The sequence below is a fragment of the Pogoniulus pusillus genome, chromosome 19 (genome assembly GCF_015220805.1).
Source record: "Pogoniulus pusillus isolate bPogPus1 chromosome 19, bPogPus1.pri, whole genome shotgun sequence".
In the NCBI taxonomy this organism is placed as follows: Eukaryota; Metazoa; Chordata; class Aves; order Piciformes; family Lybiidae; genus Pogoniulus; species Pogoniulus pusillus.
In genome coordinates this window covers 10466883-10483141 of record NC_087282.1, presented here as the reverse complement: position 1 = coordinate 10483141, position 16259 = coordinate 10466883, and the positions used below count along the sequence as shown (strand labels likewise).

The following is a 16259-nucleotide window of genomic DNA, read 5'->3' as shown; positions in this document are numbered from 1 at the left end:
GAAAGGGAGTGCTCTGATGGATATCTGGCCGCCATCCAGGGCCAAATCAACACATTCTTTTGTTCGCTGACAGTGAATTTGTTTTCAGGCAGGTCTTTTATGCCCTTCAGGAGCTAACACATACTGTGATTTGATTTTTGTTTATTTATTTCCCCCCGCCTGCCCCAGCAAGGCTTATTTCTTACTCGTTCAATAGTAGGCAAGATCTTTCTGTTGCCTTTTGCCTTTCTTTTTTTCCATTGTGGATATCTTAATGGCTGTGGCCTCACTTCCTGTTTGGATAATAAGAGGAAGGACAGCATGCAATGTGCTATGGCTGATTGCCGTTATCCTGCTTTCAGGATGCTGTTGTTCTGCTGGCACAGTTGTCTGTGCCATAGGCTTACCAGAACACAGGCCTCCTCATCTTAATGTAAGCACAGTGCATTGAGTTGAACAGTTGGATTGCTGTTCCTTGAGTCTTTTGCTACCAGGCAAGTCATTCTTGTAACTTCTGGTGCCTTCTGGTTTCTTAGTCTGTTTCCACACAGACACATTTCTTTTTGTGCTTCCTTCTTACTACGATTAACATTGGGCACCAACATGTATGAGGCAGCGTCACGCTGCAGTGTGACAGTGTGGTTCTAGTGAGTCTGGCAATTGTTGCGTTTCAGCACGTTGTTTGTGGGCCAAAGAAGCACATGCCTATTGCAAATTAAAAACCAATATTTACTGTCTAACTATGAATACAGTTAGATCAGTTTTAACACAGCTCAGAATACCCAGACATGGTTCAGTATGCACATTAAGGGTGCAATTTCAAGTGGCTCACATTAGCTTTCTGATATCTCTTGCTTTTTCTTTTTCCTTGCTGTTCTCTTCCCCGTACAATATATTGTGGCAGTTACAGATTTGCTCAGATTTTCTTCAGTTATTTTGCTTTTTCCAAACTCTTTCTTCTTTAGTTGAAGTGAGTCTACAGCAGGGCCACAAATGTGATCCAAAGGCTGGAACGCTTCTGCTGTGAGGATAGATTGAGGGAGCTGGGAGATGAGGTCTCTTCCAACCCTGATGATACTATGATACTATGATGAGAAGACTCTGGGGAACTTTATAGCTGCCTTCCAATACCTGAAGGGATCCCGCAGGAAGGCTGGAGAGGGACTTTTTCATAAGAGTGTTTAGGAATAGGACAAGTGGGAATGGTTTTAATCTGAGAGAGAAGAGGTTGAGATTTAGCAGAAATTCTTGGGTATAAGGGTTGCAAGGCTCTGGAATGGGCTGCCCAGGGAGGTCATGTGCAAGGCCAGGCTGGATGAGGCTTTGAGCAGCTAAATATAGTTCAGATGCATCACTGCCATGGCAGGGAGGTTGGGGTAAATGATCTCTAAGGGGCCTTCCAACAGAAGCCATTCTATCATTCTTTGAAACTAGAAACAGTAAATAATTGTATAGGGAAATACTATGTGAGTCAGATGAAATGAACATAAACTGTATTATATAGTAATACTGTAATAAAAAAGGAAGAGAGGAAATAAAATATGAGCTCTTAGGGCACTTAGGGCATTGTTCCTGATCCTGCTTTTTAACAAATTGTCTTGAAGGAAAAAAACCTGAGGAATATATACTTGGCTAGTGGATAGAGCCATGATAGCACTGCAGAAATCTCTCTGATGGTTTAACATGGTGCAGTTTCTCTTCTTTGTTTCATTTACAGCTTGTTAGAACGGATGCTACAATTGCTTTTTCTTCCTGTTGCTGCAGATACAACTGCAGACAGGCTTAAATGAGAATGTGATTGGGTTTTTCGCATTCCACACAAACAAAATGGAACATAGTGATGACCAACTGTGGTGTTGTGACCCCTTGCACTGCACTAGCTGCTTTGGTGATTTCTGCAGATAATTTTGCACAGGCAGATTAGCGTTGCTAAATTTCAGTGTGGTGATTACCATCTCTGATGCCCCAGCTTGCCAGGGTATCTTAAGTGGGATAAATGTTTTGTGTGTTGGTAAGAAATAAAATGCTGTTCTATTCACTTAAATGTTACTGCTACTATTAAATTTTCTTTAAAATGGAAACAATTTGTTTTGATAAAAATGCTAGCTTATTCAGTTTAGGTGGCAGTTTTACAGTCCATGGTATAATCTATGGTTACTGTTTCTCATTTCAATGGGAGACTGTTTGTATTTCTCACTTGCTTGAGATACAGTTGACTACACGGCATTGGAGTTGATTTGGCTTCATGTTAAAACTCCTTTCCACCCCTATAAGAAGAATTTGTCTTTTCTGTTTCAGGGTTCGAGCCAAACAGGTCAACTGACAGAAGTAGCATCATTACCTCCAACCCTACAAAGTGAGAATGCACCACCACCTCCTCCTCCGCTGCCTGGTGGAGCAATACCACCTCCTCCTCCGCTACCTGGTGTAGCAATACCTCCTCCACCTCCTCTACCTGGGGGAGCAGTGCCGCCTCCGCCACCACCTCCACTACCTGGTGCAGCCATACCGCCACCACCTCCGCTGCCTGGTGGAGCCATACCGCCACCGCCTCCACTCCCTGGTGGAGCAATACCTCCACCACCTCCTCTGCCTGGTGCAGCAGGACCACCACCACCTCCTCCACCTCCTCCTCTGCCTGGTGGAGCGGTTCCTCCTCCACCTCCTCCTCTGCCTGGTGGAGCGGTTCCTCCTCCACCTCCTCCTCTGCCTGGTGGAGCGGTTCCTCCTCCACCTCCTCCTCTGCCTGGTGGAGCAGTACCTCCTCCACCTCCTCCTCTACCTGGTGGAGCAGTACCTCCTCCACCACCAGCTCTCGGAGGTACTTATTTTGCTCCGTTTCCGGTGACACCAGCATTACCACATGGAATGAAGGAGAAGAAGAAGTATAATCTGGAAGTGGCAATGAAGAGAATCAACTGGTCAAAGGTATTACAATATGATTCTATGATTCTAGTTCTATGATTTGGCCTTATTCCCATTGACAATGAGTGGTATTTGAAGAATAAGAAGGTTATGTGCTAGGGTTTATATTTGATTTCTAGCAGTGTGTACGTGTGGGGAACTTTTCCAGTCTTTATACAAAGCATAGTTTACTGTATACTGGAATGGATTTTGAAATGAAATTTTTACTGGTAGAACATTGTGCCTGATATTTGACAATTGAGTATCTTAGGAAGCTACCTTAGTTCTGCTACAGAATTATTATGAATTACTTTTGAGGAGTCTGTGTGCTGCACACTGAGTTGGCGGCTTTTTTCCCATGAGCTTTCAGGGAATGTGTGCCGAACTCACTGGGTTTGTGTGATGGCAAGAGGTAATGGTTGTCTTCATCTTTTGATCCTATCATGAGGACAGGTCTGAGAAGATGTATGTGACTTCTGTGAGGTATGTTGAGCATGATGAGTGGACGAATGCTCACTAAATGTTATAGTTGTGTAGAGAGTTGCTTGTATTGTTGGTCTGTGTCATAGCAGAATGTGGTAACCCAAATGAAAAGGTGAGAAAAGCATTATCCTAGGTGCAGTGAATGTGGATTGAGGGTTTGCATTATCGCCTACATGGATACAAACCACTAGGAGCTTTTGAGACATTACAGGATATTGGGGTTTGGAAGGGACCCAAGGAGATCATTGAGTCCAGCCCCCCTACCAGAGCAGGACAATACTATCTAATACAGATCACAGAGGAGCACATCCACACAGGCCTTGAAAGTCTCCAGAGAAGGAGACTCTACGACCTCCCTGGGGAGCCTGTGCCAGTGCTCTGGGACCCTGACAGTAAAAAAGTTCCCCCTTGTGTTGAGGTGGAGCCTCTTTTGCTGTAACTTACACCCATTGCTCCTTGTCCTATCACAGGGAGCAAGTGAGCAGAGCCTGTCCCCACCCCCGCTTCTGGCCAGCCTTCAGATATTTACAAACATTTATCAAATCCCCTCTAAGTCTTCTTTTCTCCAGACTATGAAGCCCCAGGTCCCTCAGCCTCTCTTCATAAGCCATGCCCTCCAGTCCCCTAATCATCTTCTTAGCCCTCCCCTGGACCCTGTCCAGCAGATCCCTGTCCCTCTTAAACTGGGGATCCCAAAACTGAACATAGTATTCAAGATGAGGTCTCAGCAGGTCAGATTAGAGGGGGAGGAGAACCTCCCTTGATCTGGTGGACACACTCTTCCTAATACACCTCAGGATCTCATTGGCCTTCTTGGCCACCAGGGCACATTTCTGTGCCATGGGTACCTTGTTAGCCACCAGGACCCTCAGGTCCCTCTCCACAGGACTGCTTTCCAGCAGATCACCTCCCAGCCTTTGCTGTTATTCCTCCCCAGATGCAGGACTCTGCATTTGTCCTTGTTGAACTTCATCTGATTCCTCTGTGCCCAGCTCTCCAGTCTGTCCAGGTCTCTCTGGATGGTCGCACAGCCTTCAGCTGTATCAGCCAAGCCTCCCAGCTCGGTGTCTTCAGCAAATTTGCTGAGCAGACACTCTGTGCCCTCATCAATGGCATTGATGAAGATGTTGAACAGAATTGGTCCCAGCACTGATGCCTTGGGGACACCACTAGTCATAGCTCTCCAGCTGGACCTGGCACCATGGAGAAGAAGCCCGAGTTCATGTAGTTGTAAGTTTAGAGAATGCTGGTATCTGTTCTGTAATGGTACTTCTAGGTTATTTATCTGTTCTTTGGTTGCTTCAATGACTCATGTGCTAGGGCAGGGTTATGGCCACTGGGAGGAGCTATGGGACTGCTCAAGTGACATTTGGCACCATTAACATCCAGTGAGTATGGGCTTCTGCAGAGTCTTACCATGGCTTACATTTCATCAGGTTTCTTTTTTTGAAAACCACCTTTCTATATAAACATTTACTTGAGCAGTAAATAATTAGCACAATCTCTGGTTTGCAAACTAACTTGTAAGAGCAGTTACTAGTTAGTGCCTTCTTCCCAATGGAAGTGGTTACTTTGTGGCAAGGGAAGTTGTAGCTCTTCAGGTGTGTCTTCGCCAATGGTTTTTTCAAGACCCTTTTCTGAGTGCTGTAGCCACTGTTCTGTCCATATCATACAACTAAATTTGGGGGAGTAGATGATGACTGATGCAGTTAAAACTAAACTATCATATTTTAAAGGTAGTTTGTGGCTGGCAGGTTTTTTAGTGGTATATAATGTGATAGGTATGTTGAAGTTTCCTGTTGGAAAGAATGTGTAGATGACCAAATCATCAAGACAAGCCAAAGGAGCATCTTTAGGTGTTGTTTGCTGTCTGGTTTGAGCTCAGCTTGGACTTCAGTGTAGTTTAACTGCATATCTGCTAGTTTTCAAGGTATTAAATCTTAGTACTACCAGCTGCAATCTGACACTTTTCTTGAGCACCGTATTCTGTCTCAGTAATGTGTTGGTACCAAGCACTTAGTTTCATCAATAATTTGTTTTTATTAAGCTGTTAAGTGGCTACAGATATTCATTGCTGACCGTAAGTGGCAATTCAGCATTGAACACTGCAATTGAAATCACACTTGGAAGTAGTGCAGGTTGATCTTTCTCTTTTGTTTGTTTTTTCAGGATGTTTCACAGCTGGTAAAATGGTTGGGAAATTTATATGGATGTAGATGCATGTCTTTCTGTAAAGTTGGATGTTAACATCTGTTTGGAGTTGCATGACATGAGATGCCAGATGTTGCTTCTGGCTGAGGTTGCTGTATCTTTTCATTATGAGGCCTTGGAAATGAATCCCATCATTGCTTAACAATGACAGCCATTTTCACAATATTGCTAGGACATGGGATCATGTTTCTTAGATTCTTACTTGGCTGATCTGCCTTCTTAGACACGATGGAATGGCAGTTTTAACTATGGAGGGGTTGGTGGTCTTAGGGCAGAGGCACTGGACTGTTTGGAAATCCTTCTAGTTTTTCCCATGGTTTTTTTCAGGTGATCCAAGGTCAGTTAATTTTTATGTATTTGGCTTTGTTGCTGAGTATGTACTGTCAGCACTTGAGGCAAAATCTTTCAAGAAGTAGTCATGACAGAAGTTGGCTGCTGAAAGATGAGGAAGACTATCTTAGGGTATGTTGCAATAAGAGATCTTAATTGTCTTTCTCAATAAAAAGTAAGCTTAGGGGTTGTGTTCCTCCTAAATCCTGGAATACTGAAGAGTGAAATGGCAGGAGGTGAAAATTCTCAAGAGTGAAAGAACAGGAGGTGAAATTTTTTTGTGCCATTGATGATATGGTTCTCTCTTCAAGTTGTTAGTCGTCTTTGAATTACCATTGCTTTGTCTGGTTAGGATAGTTTATCTTCTATAGCTTCTTTAAAAATCTTTTAAATTGATTTAGGGAAGGGAAGAATTCCTGCCATATGTGTATCTTAATACTTGGGCTTTCTACACTTAGTTGTTCTCCTTACCTGATTCAAAGAGTTTTGTAGCTGTGAAACACATTCAAACTACTACTCTGTAATCATAAATCAAAAGAAGTTTGGGTTTTTTGGTTTATAGCACACACTCCTAAGTGCAGGGAACTTGGTTGTAATCAATTACGTTCATGTGTTTATAGAAATAATTTATGAAATGTACATCTGAACAGTACATGACAATGGGAAGTAACTGCAGATGGACACTTCACTTATGTGCTCTGGGAACAATGCCAAAGATCTCTTGCATACTGATGAAGTAGAAAGTATATCTGATCATCCCTTCTAAGGAGGCATCACTCTGGCAGTGAAATCCTTCCTGTTGAATGTAGTATCTTTGTGTTGTAGCTTTTTTCACCACTGGTGTTGGCTTAAGATAGCTTTTGAAAACATATTACCTGCAGTTGCTGGTGAAGCAGCTACACATGAACAGATTGATCATAATGGTAAAAGGTGAGAGACAGATGTGTTGCAGTCAAACCCTAGAGAGACTTAGAAATGCGGCATCGATAAACTTCCTGCATATCATTTTGAAGTTTAATTGCCTTTGAAAATTGATTAGGTTTTAAACAAAGTTGTAAACAAGAACTGATAAGATTGTAAAAAGTGGATGAGGATCCTAGCTTGAAAAGAAAACAGCTCTGCTGAGTCACACCTGTCTTTCAGCTTTTGTATAGCAGAGTACTTTGTAATACAGCCAGCTGTCCTGAAATCTATGTTTACATTTGAAAAGTATTAAATAAGAGGCGATATTAAGTATAAAATATTTTCTGATATTTGAAAAGCTCATTCTTCCTACAGACTTAATATTGAGTCACTGAAGGGTTCACATTTGCAAATAATTCCATACTCTGGCAGTATATGAAAGACAATTTCTTCTACGGTTCTTAAGTAGTGGGGATGTGTATTGGTGGTGAAGAATTCAGGAGCTCTCTGGAACGTGATGAAGGAAAGTTAAAACTCTTTCAAACTCAGACGCTAATCTGTTGTTATCCAACCTTTTTGGAAGACTTGTTGAATGGGAGATATGTAATAAAAATTGCATAGATAGAGGGTACTTGATCGGATTATTTTGTTTAGGAACCATCTAAATCGTAGAGTTGTTTCAGTTGCAAAAGACCTTCAAGATCAGAGTCCAACGAGCACAAGAGAGCCATATACGAGGGAACATAAGTCTGGGAACATCCTTTCACTGAACTCAGTCCAGTTGTTACAAAAGTCTGGTAGCATTTGTTTTAACTTGATGATTGAAGATACTGGCCATTAACTTTGGAGGTGCTGTTTTCGTTTCAGATTGAGCCACAGAAGATAGCAGAAAACAGCTTTTGGGTAAAAGCTGAAGAAGATAAATTTGAAAACCCAGAACTGTTTGCAAAACTGGCAGTTACCTTTGGAACACAAATGAAAGGTACATTTTTTTTTTTAACTTCACAATTTCCTTTTATTAAGTGTAAAACTATGCTATGACAGGCTTTTCTGTGCTTTGTGTAAAAACAAGGAAGCAGGAATGCTGTGAAAGCCAAACGTTTCTATTAAGCATAGCATTCTAGCAGCAGAATTGCTCCTCCCTCACTTAGCAGCATGTGGGGAGGAAACTCTTGTAATAGTACCTCTTAAAAGTGCGGAGTATGATGCAGATAAATGTGGTTTTTTTGAGATGAAATCATGATTAAATTTTAATTATGGTCCTAAAATCATACTCATCTGCATGAATATTTCTAGCTACAGGAAGTGTTAGTGGTCAGGTTCTTTTAGATGTTTCATGCATGAAGGCTTTGTTGTGTAACAAAAATTTGCTTGCCATATCACCTTGTTAAATCCAAGTCCTCTACAAGTAGAATGCAGCAATAGTGAAAAACAGTTGAATCACAATTCTACAATATGTCCACTATCATGACTCTGAAAAATGTTCCTGTCAGAGTTCTTCTGTGTCCTTAGCTTGGATTTAGCTTATTTTATACTATTTTTTAAACAAGTTTTGAATACTGTATGCAGCTCTCTGTAGAAAAATCTTTATATGTGCACCTTGTAATTAGTGTTTAAATTTGTGTTGTGCAATGTAAGTAGCATTCTTCTCCCCCCTCGAGTTACATGCAGTTAAACTGCAATGCTGCTGTCATTAGTGAATGATGTAAGTTAGTTTTCAAAGGGTTCAATGTGTGAGTGCACTCTCCTGAAAGTGTTTGCATAATGCCCTGGGAAAGCATCAGATAGTAAACCGATTTTTCTTGCAACACAGTGTGAAATGAGTCTGTTAGACTAGTGGAGAGAACAATACACTGAGAATAAAAACTGCTGGGGCTTTTCAAAGTGTAACTCAGGCTGCTCAGGATGTTATGTAAATAGCTCTTCTGCTATTGGTTTTAGCAGACAAGAAATCATTAGTTTCTCAAACACTTAATTCCTTCAGTAGGAGATATAATGATAATATTTATATTTGGGAATGAATTTGCTAACAACTGAATATCGGTTATAGCTTTGGTACTTTAATACTCTTCTTAAATCTTTGTGGCTTCCAAATGGTCTTTAAGTACTTCTGAAGCTGAACACAAGCTCTTCAAGTCTTTCCTTATTATCCATGGTTAATGGTCAATTGATCAGTATTTCATATGCAGTCATTTGCCAGTCATTTGTTTTAGTCACTGAAAAGAAGTACTGTTCAAGTACGGCTCAATAACAACTTGCTGAGGAGCTAATGAGGAAACCCAACAAATTAGAGTGGTAGATAGCACAAGAATTAATTGCTAATCTAGCTGCAAATCTTCTGTCCATTATTCAACCAGTTAGATATGTAGGGATGTGCAGGTGAAGGTAGATGGAGTCAGATGTATTATGTGTTCTGGGCCAAATGTGAACAAGCAAACAAGCACTCAGAATTGTAAAGTGAATGTGTGTACAGACTGTAAGCATTTTTGTGCTGCTAGATTTTTTTAATTCTTGATTATGTGAATTAGCAGTTCATGTGATTTGTGTTTTAACCATAGGGATTCTTCTGTTTTGATTTGAACCACTAGAATGCTGACACTTCTATCAAGTACTTGAGAATTCTGTTGCTTCAAAATTAAGTTACATTGCACAGAGTTTTGTGGCATCTTAGCTGTTGTCTGAAATTCAGGAATAAGAACCGTAATTTATACTATTATGGCATTTGAAAAGTCAAAGGAAAGGTGTCTTGGATACCATACCTTTTCTGAACCATTTCTTGGATAGATTCCTTGTGTTTTTTCTGCCTTTTTCTGTGCTTTATTGAAGCCCTTTCAAAGAGTTACTTGTAGCTGTAAGATAAATACACAGTTTTTCACTTGGAGCTCACATGCTTTTCAGTAGTTCCTGAATTTGAGCCATTAGTATTCTGCTTTTACAATGCTTTCCCTTTTCTGCTCTAAATGTTCAGGTATTATACAAAGTAATGTAAAAGCATTATGTACTGTTTGATAGATTGATTCATAGCATTGCTGTGAGGTGAAAATGATGTTGAGTTTGTTACTGGTTTTATACTGTGATGGCAAGACAGGAAAACCTTGAAGGGATAGAACCCCAGGCAGCAACTAACACTTAAAATGGAATGAGACTTTACTCTGTGAAAGCTTCTGCATTGAACTGAATTCTTTCAACACAAGTACAAAGAAATGTTTCTGAATTCCTGAAAAGCTTCTTCATTAAAAATGTTGAAAAGCCCTCTTGAAATTTTGACATTGCTGTCGATTTCATACGAGAAGTTCTTGTTGACAAAGTTGCATGGTCTTAAACTGACACACAAGTAGTTTACTGTGGTGATAGCCTTGCAGATACTCTTCTTGTTCTCCCTTATGTTGTTCTCAATTAATGGTTTTAGAAGGTAACTTGCCATAACAAAGGGTGTGAAGACTATCAAAAAGGATACTGGGTGTTACCTAGGATATTGACATCTTATTTGACAGACTAATCGAGCAAGTCACTATTGTCTGGCTTTGAGTTCAAGTTTTGCTTAAAAATCCCCAGCCTCCTGGAATTCAGCAGGAGTCTCAGAGCATTTACTTGCAACACAGACTCAAATAGTCACATTCCACAAGCAGCATGCTTCCCTTTTCACATAGCAGTTGCAGAAAAATGAAATGATGTTTGTGGTTCTTCCTCACCTTTTGCCTGAACAGCTGTGGACAGCTCATTAATCCCCAGAACGTTTACTTCAAGCACAATCCAGAATCAAATTTCTCTTCTGCTTTAGTCTCATTTCTTGGTGTGGTCTTCTAATATATTATAGAAAGACAAATAGAAATGCTTTTTACATTCTCTGAACAGCACAGTCAGCATGTAAAACAAATAATTGGATGAGTGGAAGAGAACTGACAATAGCCAAAAGCATTCATGATGACTTAGTGTTTACTATCTTTTATTTCATAGCATTTTGGAATGCCAGTGGGAATAGTTACTGAAGTGAAGTGAGTGATAGTATGCATAGTGCTTAAAAATTCATAATTCCATGTAGGTTGCAGCACTCCTATTTGATGTCTGAATTCTATTTATGATTCTCTGGCACAATGCAAATGAATCTTTAGGGCTTTGCTTCATTTAATGTGGTTTTGCTTTAGGAGATGATGATAATAATAATAATGTCATATTGGTTGTCACTAAAACATGTGCTGCCTGCCTATTTGAACACCATGTGTTTCCAAGGAAGGCAGCCAAAGCTGCAAGGAAATAGTGCTTTTGGAGACCAAAAGTAAAGAGACAGTTCTAAAACACAGTTTTCATCAGTTTACAAATTATTGCATTAATTGAGTTAGCTGCTTGTAAAACATGAGAATGTTTAATTACAGAGCACCAGGAACAAGCAAAAATGATCCCCAACTCGTGAAATAGAATTATTTCAAATACACTTGCATCTTAATTTCTTTTTAAAAAGAATCCATAAGGTTAAATCTTTACTTGGTGCTGTAACATTAGATATTAAATAGTGATGCCCCCCAAATATGTAGTTAGAATGTAATTAGTTTGACTATTAGTTCTGATTTGAATCTAACTGCAGCATTTGGTCTGTGAAATGGGCTACTGAGCACAGTTCTGAAAACATCTGTTGTACAGGGAGCAATGGAAGCATCAGAAAGTACTCCCTTTCAGATGTGATAGGATTTTCAGATCTTGGGAGTTCCAAGTAAGTTAACTGAGGTCTAATTATCAGTCTCTCAGTGCTGTCTGTAAGGATTCTCTCCGTTCTTCTTCAAGAGAAATACAGATTATCTGAATATCTGCCAAGGGACTCCAACAAATGCACTCCAGGGCTTCAAATTTTCATTAGAGACCTTAGATGATTGTTTTGAGTTTGGACCTGTGCTTATGGATTCAGAGATGGAAGCAATGATTATAGTCTCACAGACCATTTTGGCAAGTAAGTGATATTCTAGACCAGACACAACAGAAAATGAGTGAGCAGCTGTTGTGGTCATGAATGAGTTGGGGTGTATTAAGATGTAGGACAGTTGGTGTAGGAGAGTTATTGCATTATGTGTGGCACATGTGGAGGCCTATTTCCTTGTGTAGCTGCACAAAAGATTAAAGATGGTATTAATTTCCAACCAGTTCCTTGCTTTCTTTTGACCTGTCTAATTCTAAGGGAGCATCTGGTATCCACAATTTTATTTTGTGAATCATGTGTTGCTTCAAAGTGAAAGCAGTGATTTGGCTGGTGAAAACAGGCATTATCCTTTTGCAGGTTTTGAGTCATTACTTCAGGCTCAGTTGTATTTGGTTTGCAAAATAATCTTATCATGGATTGATTTGCATTTTGATATTTAAATAGCAAGAGCAGGGAGTTCTATTGAGGTATTGTTAGCTTAACCATGTCTTGTTTTTTTAAACAGTTAGGTCTCACCTGCAAGCAACAATCTTTTCAGATAAATGGGGTTATTTTAACAAATAGGATAACCTTTATATAGTTGTTCTTTTTAAAACTTGTGTGATCAATATTAAACTTTGTGATCATTTCAGTATTTTCTGTAATAACCTCCTTCACAGTTTATAGAGTATAAAGGAAATGTGGAGTAAGCTCTCTGAGTGATCTGCTCTGGCTGAACAACGTAGTATTTCTTACTACCTGAAGAGAGGAGATACAGATGTATCTTGTCCCTGTGCATCTACTATGTGATCTTAACTCTTTAATTTCTTTTATGCACAGCGAAGCAGAGGCTTGTTGTTGGCTAAGAGTGCCTTCTTGTTCATGTCTTCATATATTCCCACTAAAAAAACCCTACACATTTTTGACTAAATCTGTAGCAGTAGTTTTCTGGTGAGGGCAATATTGTAATGAAGCTGAACAAGAATTTATGCTTAATATATGAATCCGGTCTGGTTATATGTCTCTGGAAGCTTAGGCTATTGCTTTTGGCAGGGCTGGGGATATATTTGTTTGTTTGACTCCGCAGATAAGTTGTGATACATATGCTTGAGGTGACTTTGTAATGCTGTGACAATTCTCAGTGTCGGACCTGTTGCTATCAAAAAATCACTTTCACTGTTTGATTGATAGTCTAATTGCAAAACACTATGAAGCAAGTTAATGCCTTCTCCCCAAAGGATTGTGTTAATTTCTGGCTCTTGTAATTTAGGTTGTGTATTTTGCCAGTCAGGAATGATAGTGGTACTCTGAAGAAATTAATTATGTGTACAGTAGATCTGTCAAGGTAGTAATTAGTACATAATAGTCTGTAACTACTGGGATTGTTCCAGTACAGAATTCATTATCCATCCAACTTACCTCAAGGGATAACTTCTCAACCAGGATTCTGTTCCTTCTTTATGATTAGACTTTTAGAGTATAACTCAAGAATTGTTCTGATAAATTTTCAAAATTGAAGTAGAATTTTGATAGCTGAGTTGTGTTTGTCACTTCATGGGAGTTGGAGTGAGAAGGGGGAAGAGAAAATGCAAGTTTCCATATAGACTGTAATGGAGCAAACCATGAAAAAATATAATAACATGTTCATAACATAATAGCTAATGTTAATAGGGTCCTGTAGTAATTACAGTATGTAGAGTTAGGTGGCTGCCCAGTTCTACCATTTTGTATTTCCTTCTATGAAGAACTGTTGGGCCTCACCTTTAAATTCAGTTCTAAAATGTTAGGAGTTATGAAAAAATAGTGAAATTGTAATATCATTAACTGAAGTTTAATTTCTTCATGTTTTGAGTCGCTGATAGGAGCTTAGTACCTAAACTTGTTTTGCTGCTTAAGGAGAAAGAGGGTTGAAATGGGAAACTGAAAGTAATATGGAGAGTTTATGGGGAAAATTGAACTAAAAATATAGCAAACGTACAAAAAAATGCTGAAGAACAGTCCAGGGAGACAATGTTGCTTCTGAGGATAACATCATAGAATCAACCAGGTTCAGAGAGACCTCCAAGATCATCCAGTCCAACCTATCCCCCAGCCCTATCCAGTCAACTAGACCATGGTGCCTCATCCAGTCTTTTCTTGAACATCTCCAGGGGGGAGGGTGACTCCACCACCTCCCTGGGCAGCCCATTCCAATGCCAATCACTCTCTCTGGGAAGAACTTCCTCCTAACATCCAGCCTAGACCTACCCCGGCACAACTCGAGATTGTGTCCCCTTGGTCTATTGATGGTTGCCTGGGAGACGAGACCAACCCCCACCTGGCTATAGCCTCCCTTCGAGCAGTTGAAGACAGCAATGAGGTGACCCCTGAGCCTTGTCTTCTCTGGGCTGCACACTTCCATCTCCCTCAGCCTCTTCTCACAGGGCTGTGTTCCAGGTCCCTCACCAGCTTTGTTGGCCTTCTTTGGAAACCTTTTAGCACCTCAACATCTCTCTTGAATTGAGGAGCCAGAACTGGACACAGCACTCAAGGTGTGGCCTGAGTGGTGCTGAGTAAAGGGGCAGAATAACCTCCCTTGTCCTCCTGGCCACACTGTTCCTGATCCAGGCCAGGATGCCATTGGCTTTTCTGGCTACCTGGGCACACTGCTGCCTCATGTTCAGCTTCTATCTATCAGCATCCTCAGGGTTTTTTCTGCCTGGCTACTCTGCCTGTAGTGCTGTTTGGGGTTGTTATGGCCAAAGTGTAGAACCCTGCACTTGTTCAGTCTCATCCCACTGGCCTCTGCCCACCCATCCAGCCTGTCTCTGTCCCTCTGCAGGGCTCTCCTACCCTTCAACAGATCAGTACCTGCTCCTAGCTTGGTGTCATCTGCAAACTTACTGATGCTGCACTCAATCCTCTGGTCCAGATCATCACTAAAGATACTAAACGGGGCCGGGCCCAGCACTGATCCTTGGAGGATACTGCTAGTGACAGCTGCCAACTGGACGTGGCACCATTCATCACCACTCTCTGGGCCTGGCTCTCCAGCCAGTTCTTGACCCAGCACAGAGTGAATCTGTCCAAGCCGTGCTCTGCCAGCTTTGCCAGGTGCTTGTAGTGGCAGATGGTGTCAAAGGCTTTGCTGAAGTCCTGGTAGACTACATCCACAGCCTGCCCCACATTGATCAGGCAGGTAACCTGATCATAGAATGAGGTCAGGTTGGTCAGGCAGGACCTGCCCTTCCCAAACACGTGCTGGCTGGGCCTGATCCCTGGGCCATCCTGTAGGTGCTCTGTGATGGCACTCAAGATTACCTGTTCCATGACCTTGCCTGGCACTGAGGTCAGGCTGACAGGTCTGTCATTTTCTGGCTCTTCCCTTCAACAGTTCTAGTGGATTGGTATCACATCGGCAGCTTCCAGTCTTCAGGGACCTCTTCAGTGAGCCAGGACTATTGATAAATGATGAGAGCAGCTTGCCCAGCTCATCTGCCACCTTAGGATGGATCCCCTCTGGTTCCATGGACTTGTGAGGATCCAAGCAGCTCAGCAGGTCTCTAACTGCTTCCTTTTGGATTATAGGGGCACTATACTGGTCCCTGGCTCTATCTGCCACTTCAGGAGGCCAGTTGTCCTGGAGACAACCTCTCCCACTATTGAAAATTAAGGCCAAGAAGGTGTTAAGTACTGGAGGTTGTCCTTGCCCCTTCTTTTGTTGTTAATATATTTATAGAAACACTTTTTATTCTCTTAATAGCAGTGGGCAGCCTAAGTTCTAAATAGGCTTTTGCCTCTAAGTTTTATCCTACAAGACCTACCGACATAGTTAAGCTCTTCTTGGTGTCCCTCCCCTTTTTTTCCAAAGGTGATACACCCTCTTTTTTTTTTCTTTACCTTCTTCAGAAGCTCCTTGCCCATCCAGTCTGGTTGTCTCCCTCATCAGTTCATCTTCTTGCACATTGGGACAGCCTGTTCCTGTGCTTTTAAGGGCTGTTTCTCAATATATGACACCATGAGGGTAGGAAATAAATGGTGTTCAAATAACACTAAGTATAGTGGTGATACCAAGATCCCCTGTTGTTAGCATTATTAGTAATGCTTATTTGGAGGTGATAAGTAGTTTTTATTTTAGGCTATAAATATTAGACTATAAACAGTTCAGGAAACTATGCATTCTGCAGACATGTGAGAAGATAATAATGTTAATACAGATTAGTTTAATATAGACTAAGGTAAATGTGTTTCTTAAATTTCACAGAAGTAGTAAGGGGACTGACTCTAAAAACAGACCAAGACGCAATGCTGGCTGCTAGAGTTCAGCAGTGGTATGATAGGTGTTTGCAGGTGTTGCACTCCCTGTTTCTATGAACATATGGAGTGTGTAGTATTTTTATGAACCTTGCATGGAGAGTTAAAACTTGTACTTTATTGAAGTGCAGTATCTAACCAAACTGCAGCTGCAGCTGTACTGATGCTAACACTCAGACAAACTCCTCAGGATATACCCCTCCTTTTTTCTGCTGTTATGCTTACCCATTCAGTAACCCCTGAAAAGTGAAGGTCTGATGGTATTGCA

General features: G+C 41.0%; 1 protein-coding gene across 2 annotated transcripts in view; it reads left to right on the top strand.

Moving 5' to 3' along the window:
• Positions 1–16259, top strand: part of DIAPH2 (diaphanous related formin 2) — a 249982-nt gene that overhangs the window by 52522 nt on the left and 181201 nt on the right. For both annotated transcript variants that reach the window (XM_064159197.1, XM_064159196.1), the window contains 2 exons: positions 2278–2907; positions 7678–7792. In XM_064159197.1, coding sequence (XP_064015267.1) covers positions 2278–2907; positions 7678–7792 — 745 coding nt within the window. The remainder of the gene's footprint in view (positions 1–2277; positions 2908–7677; positions 7793–16259) is intronic.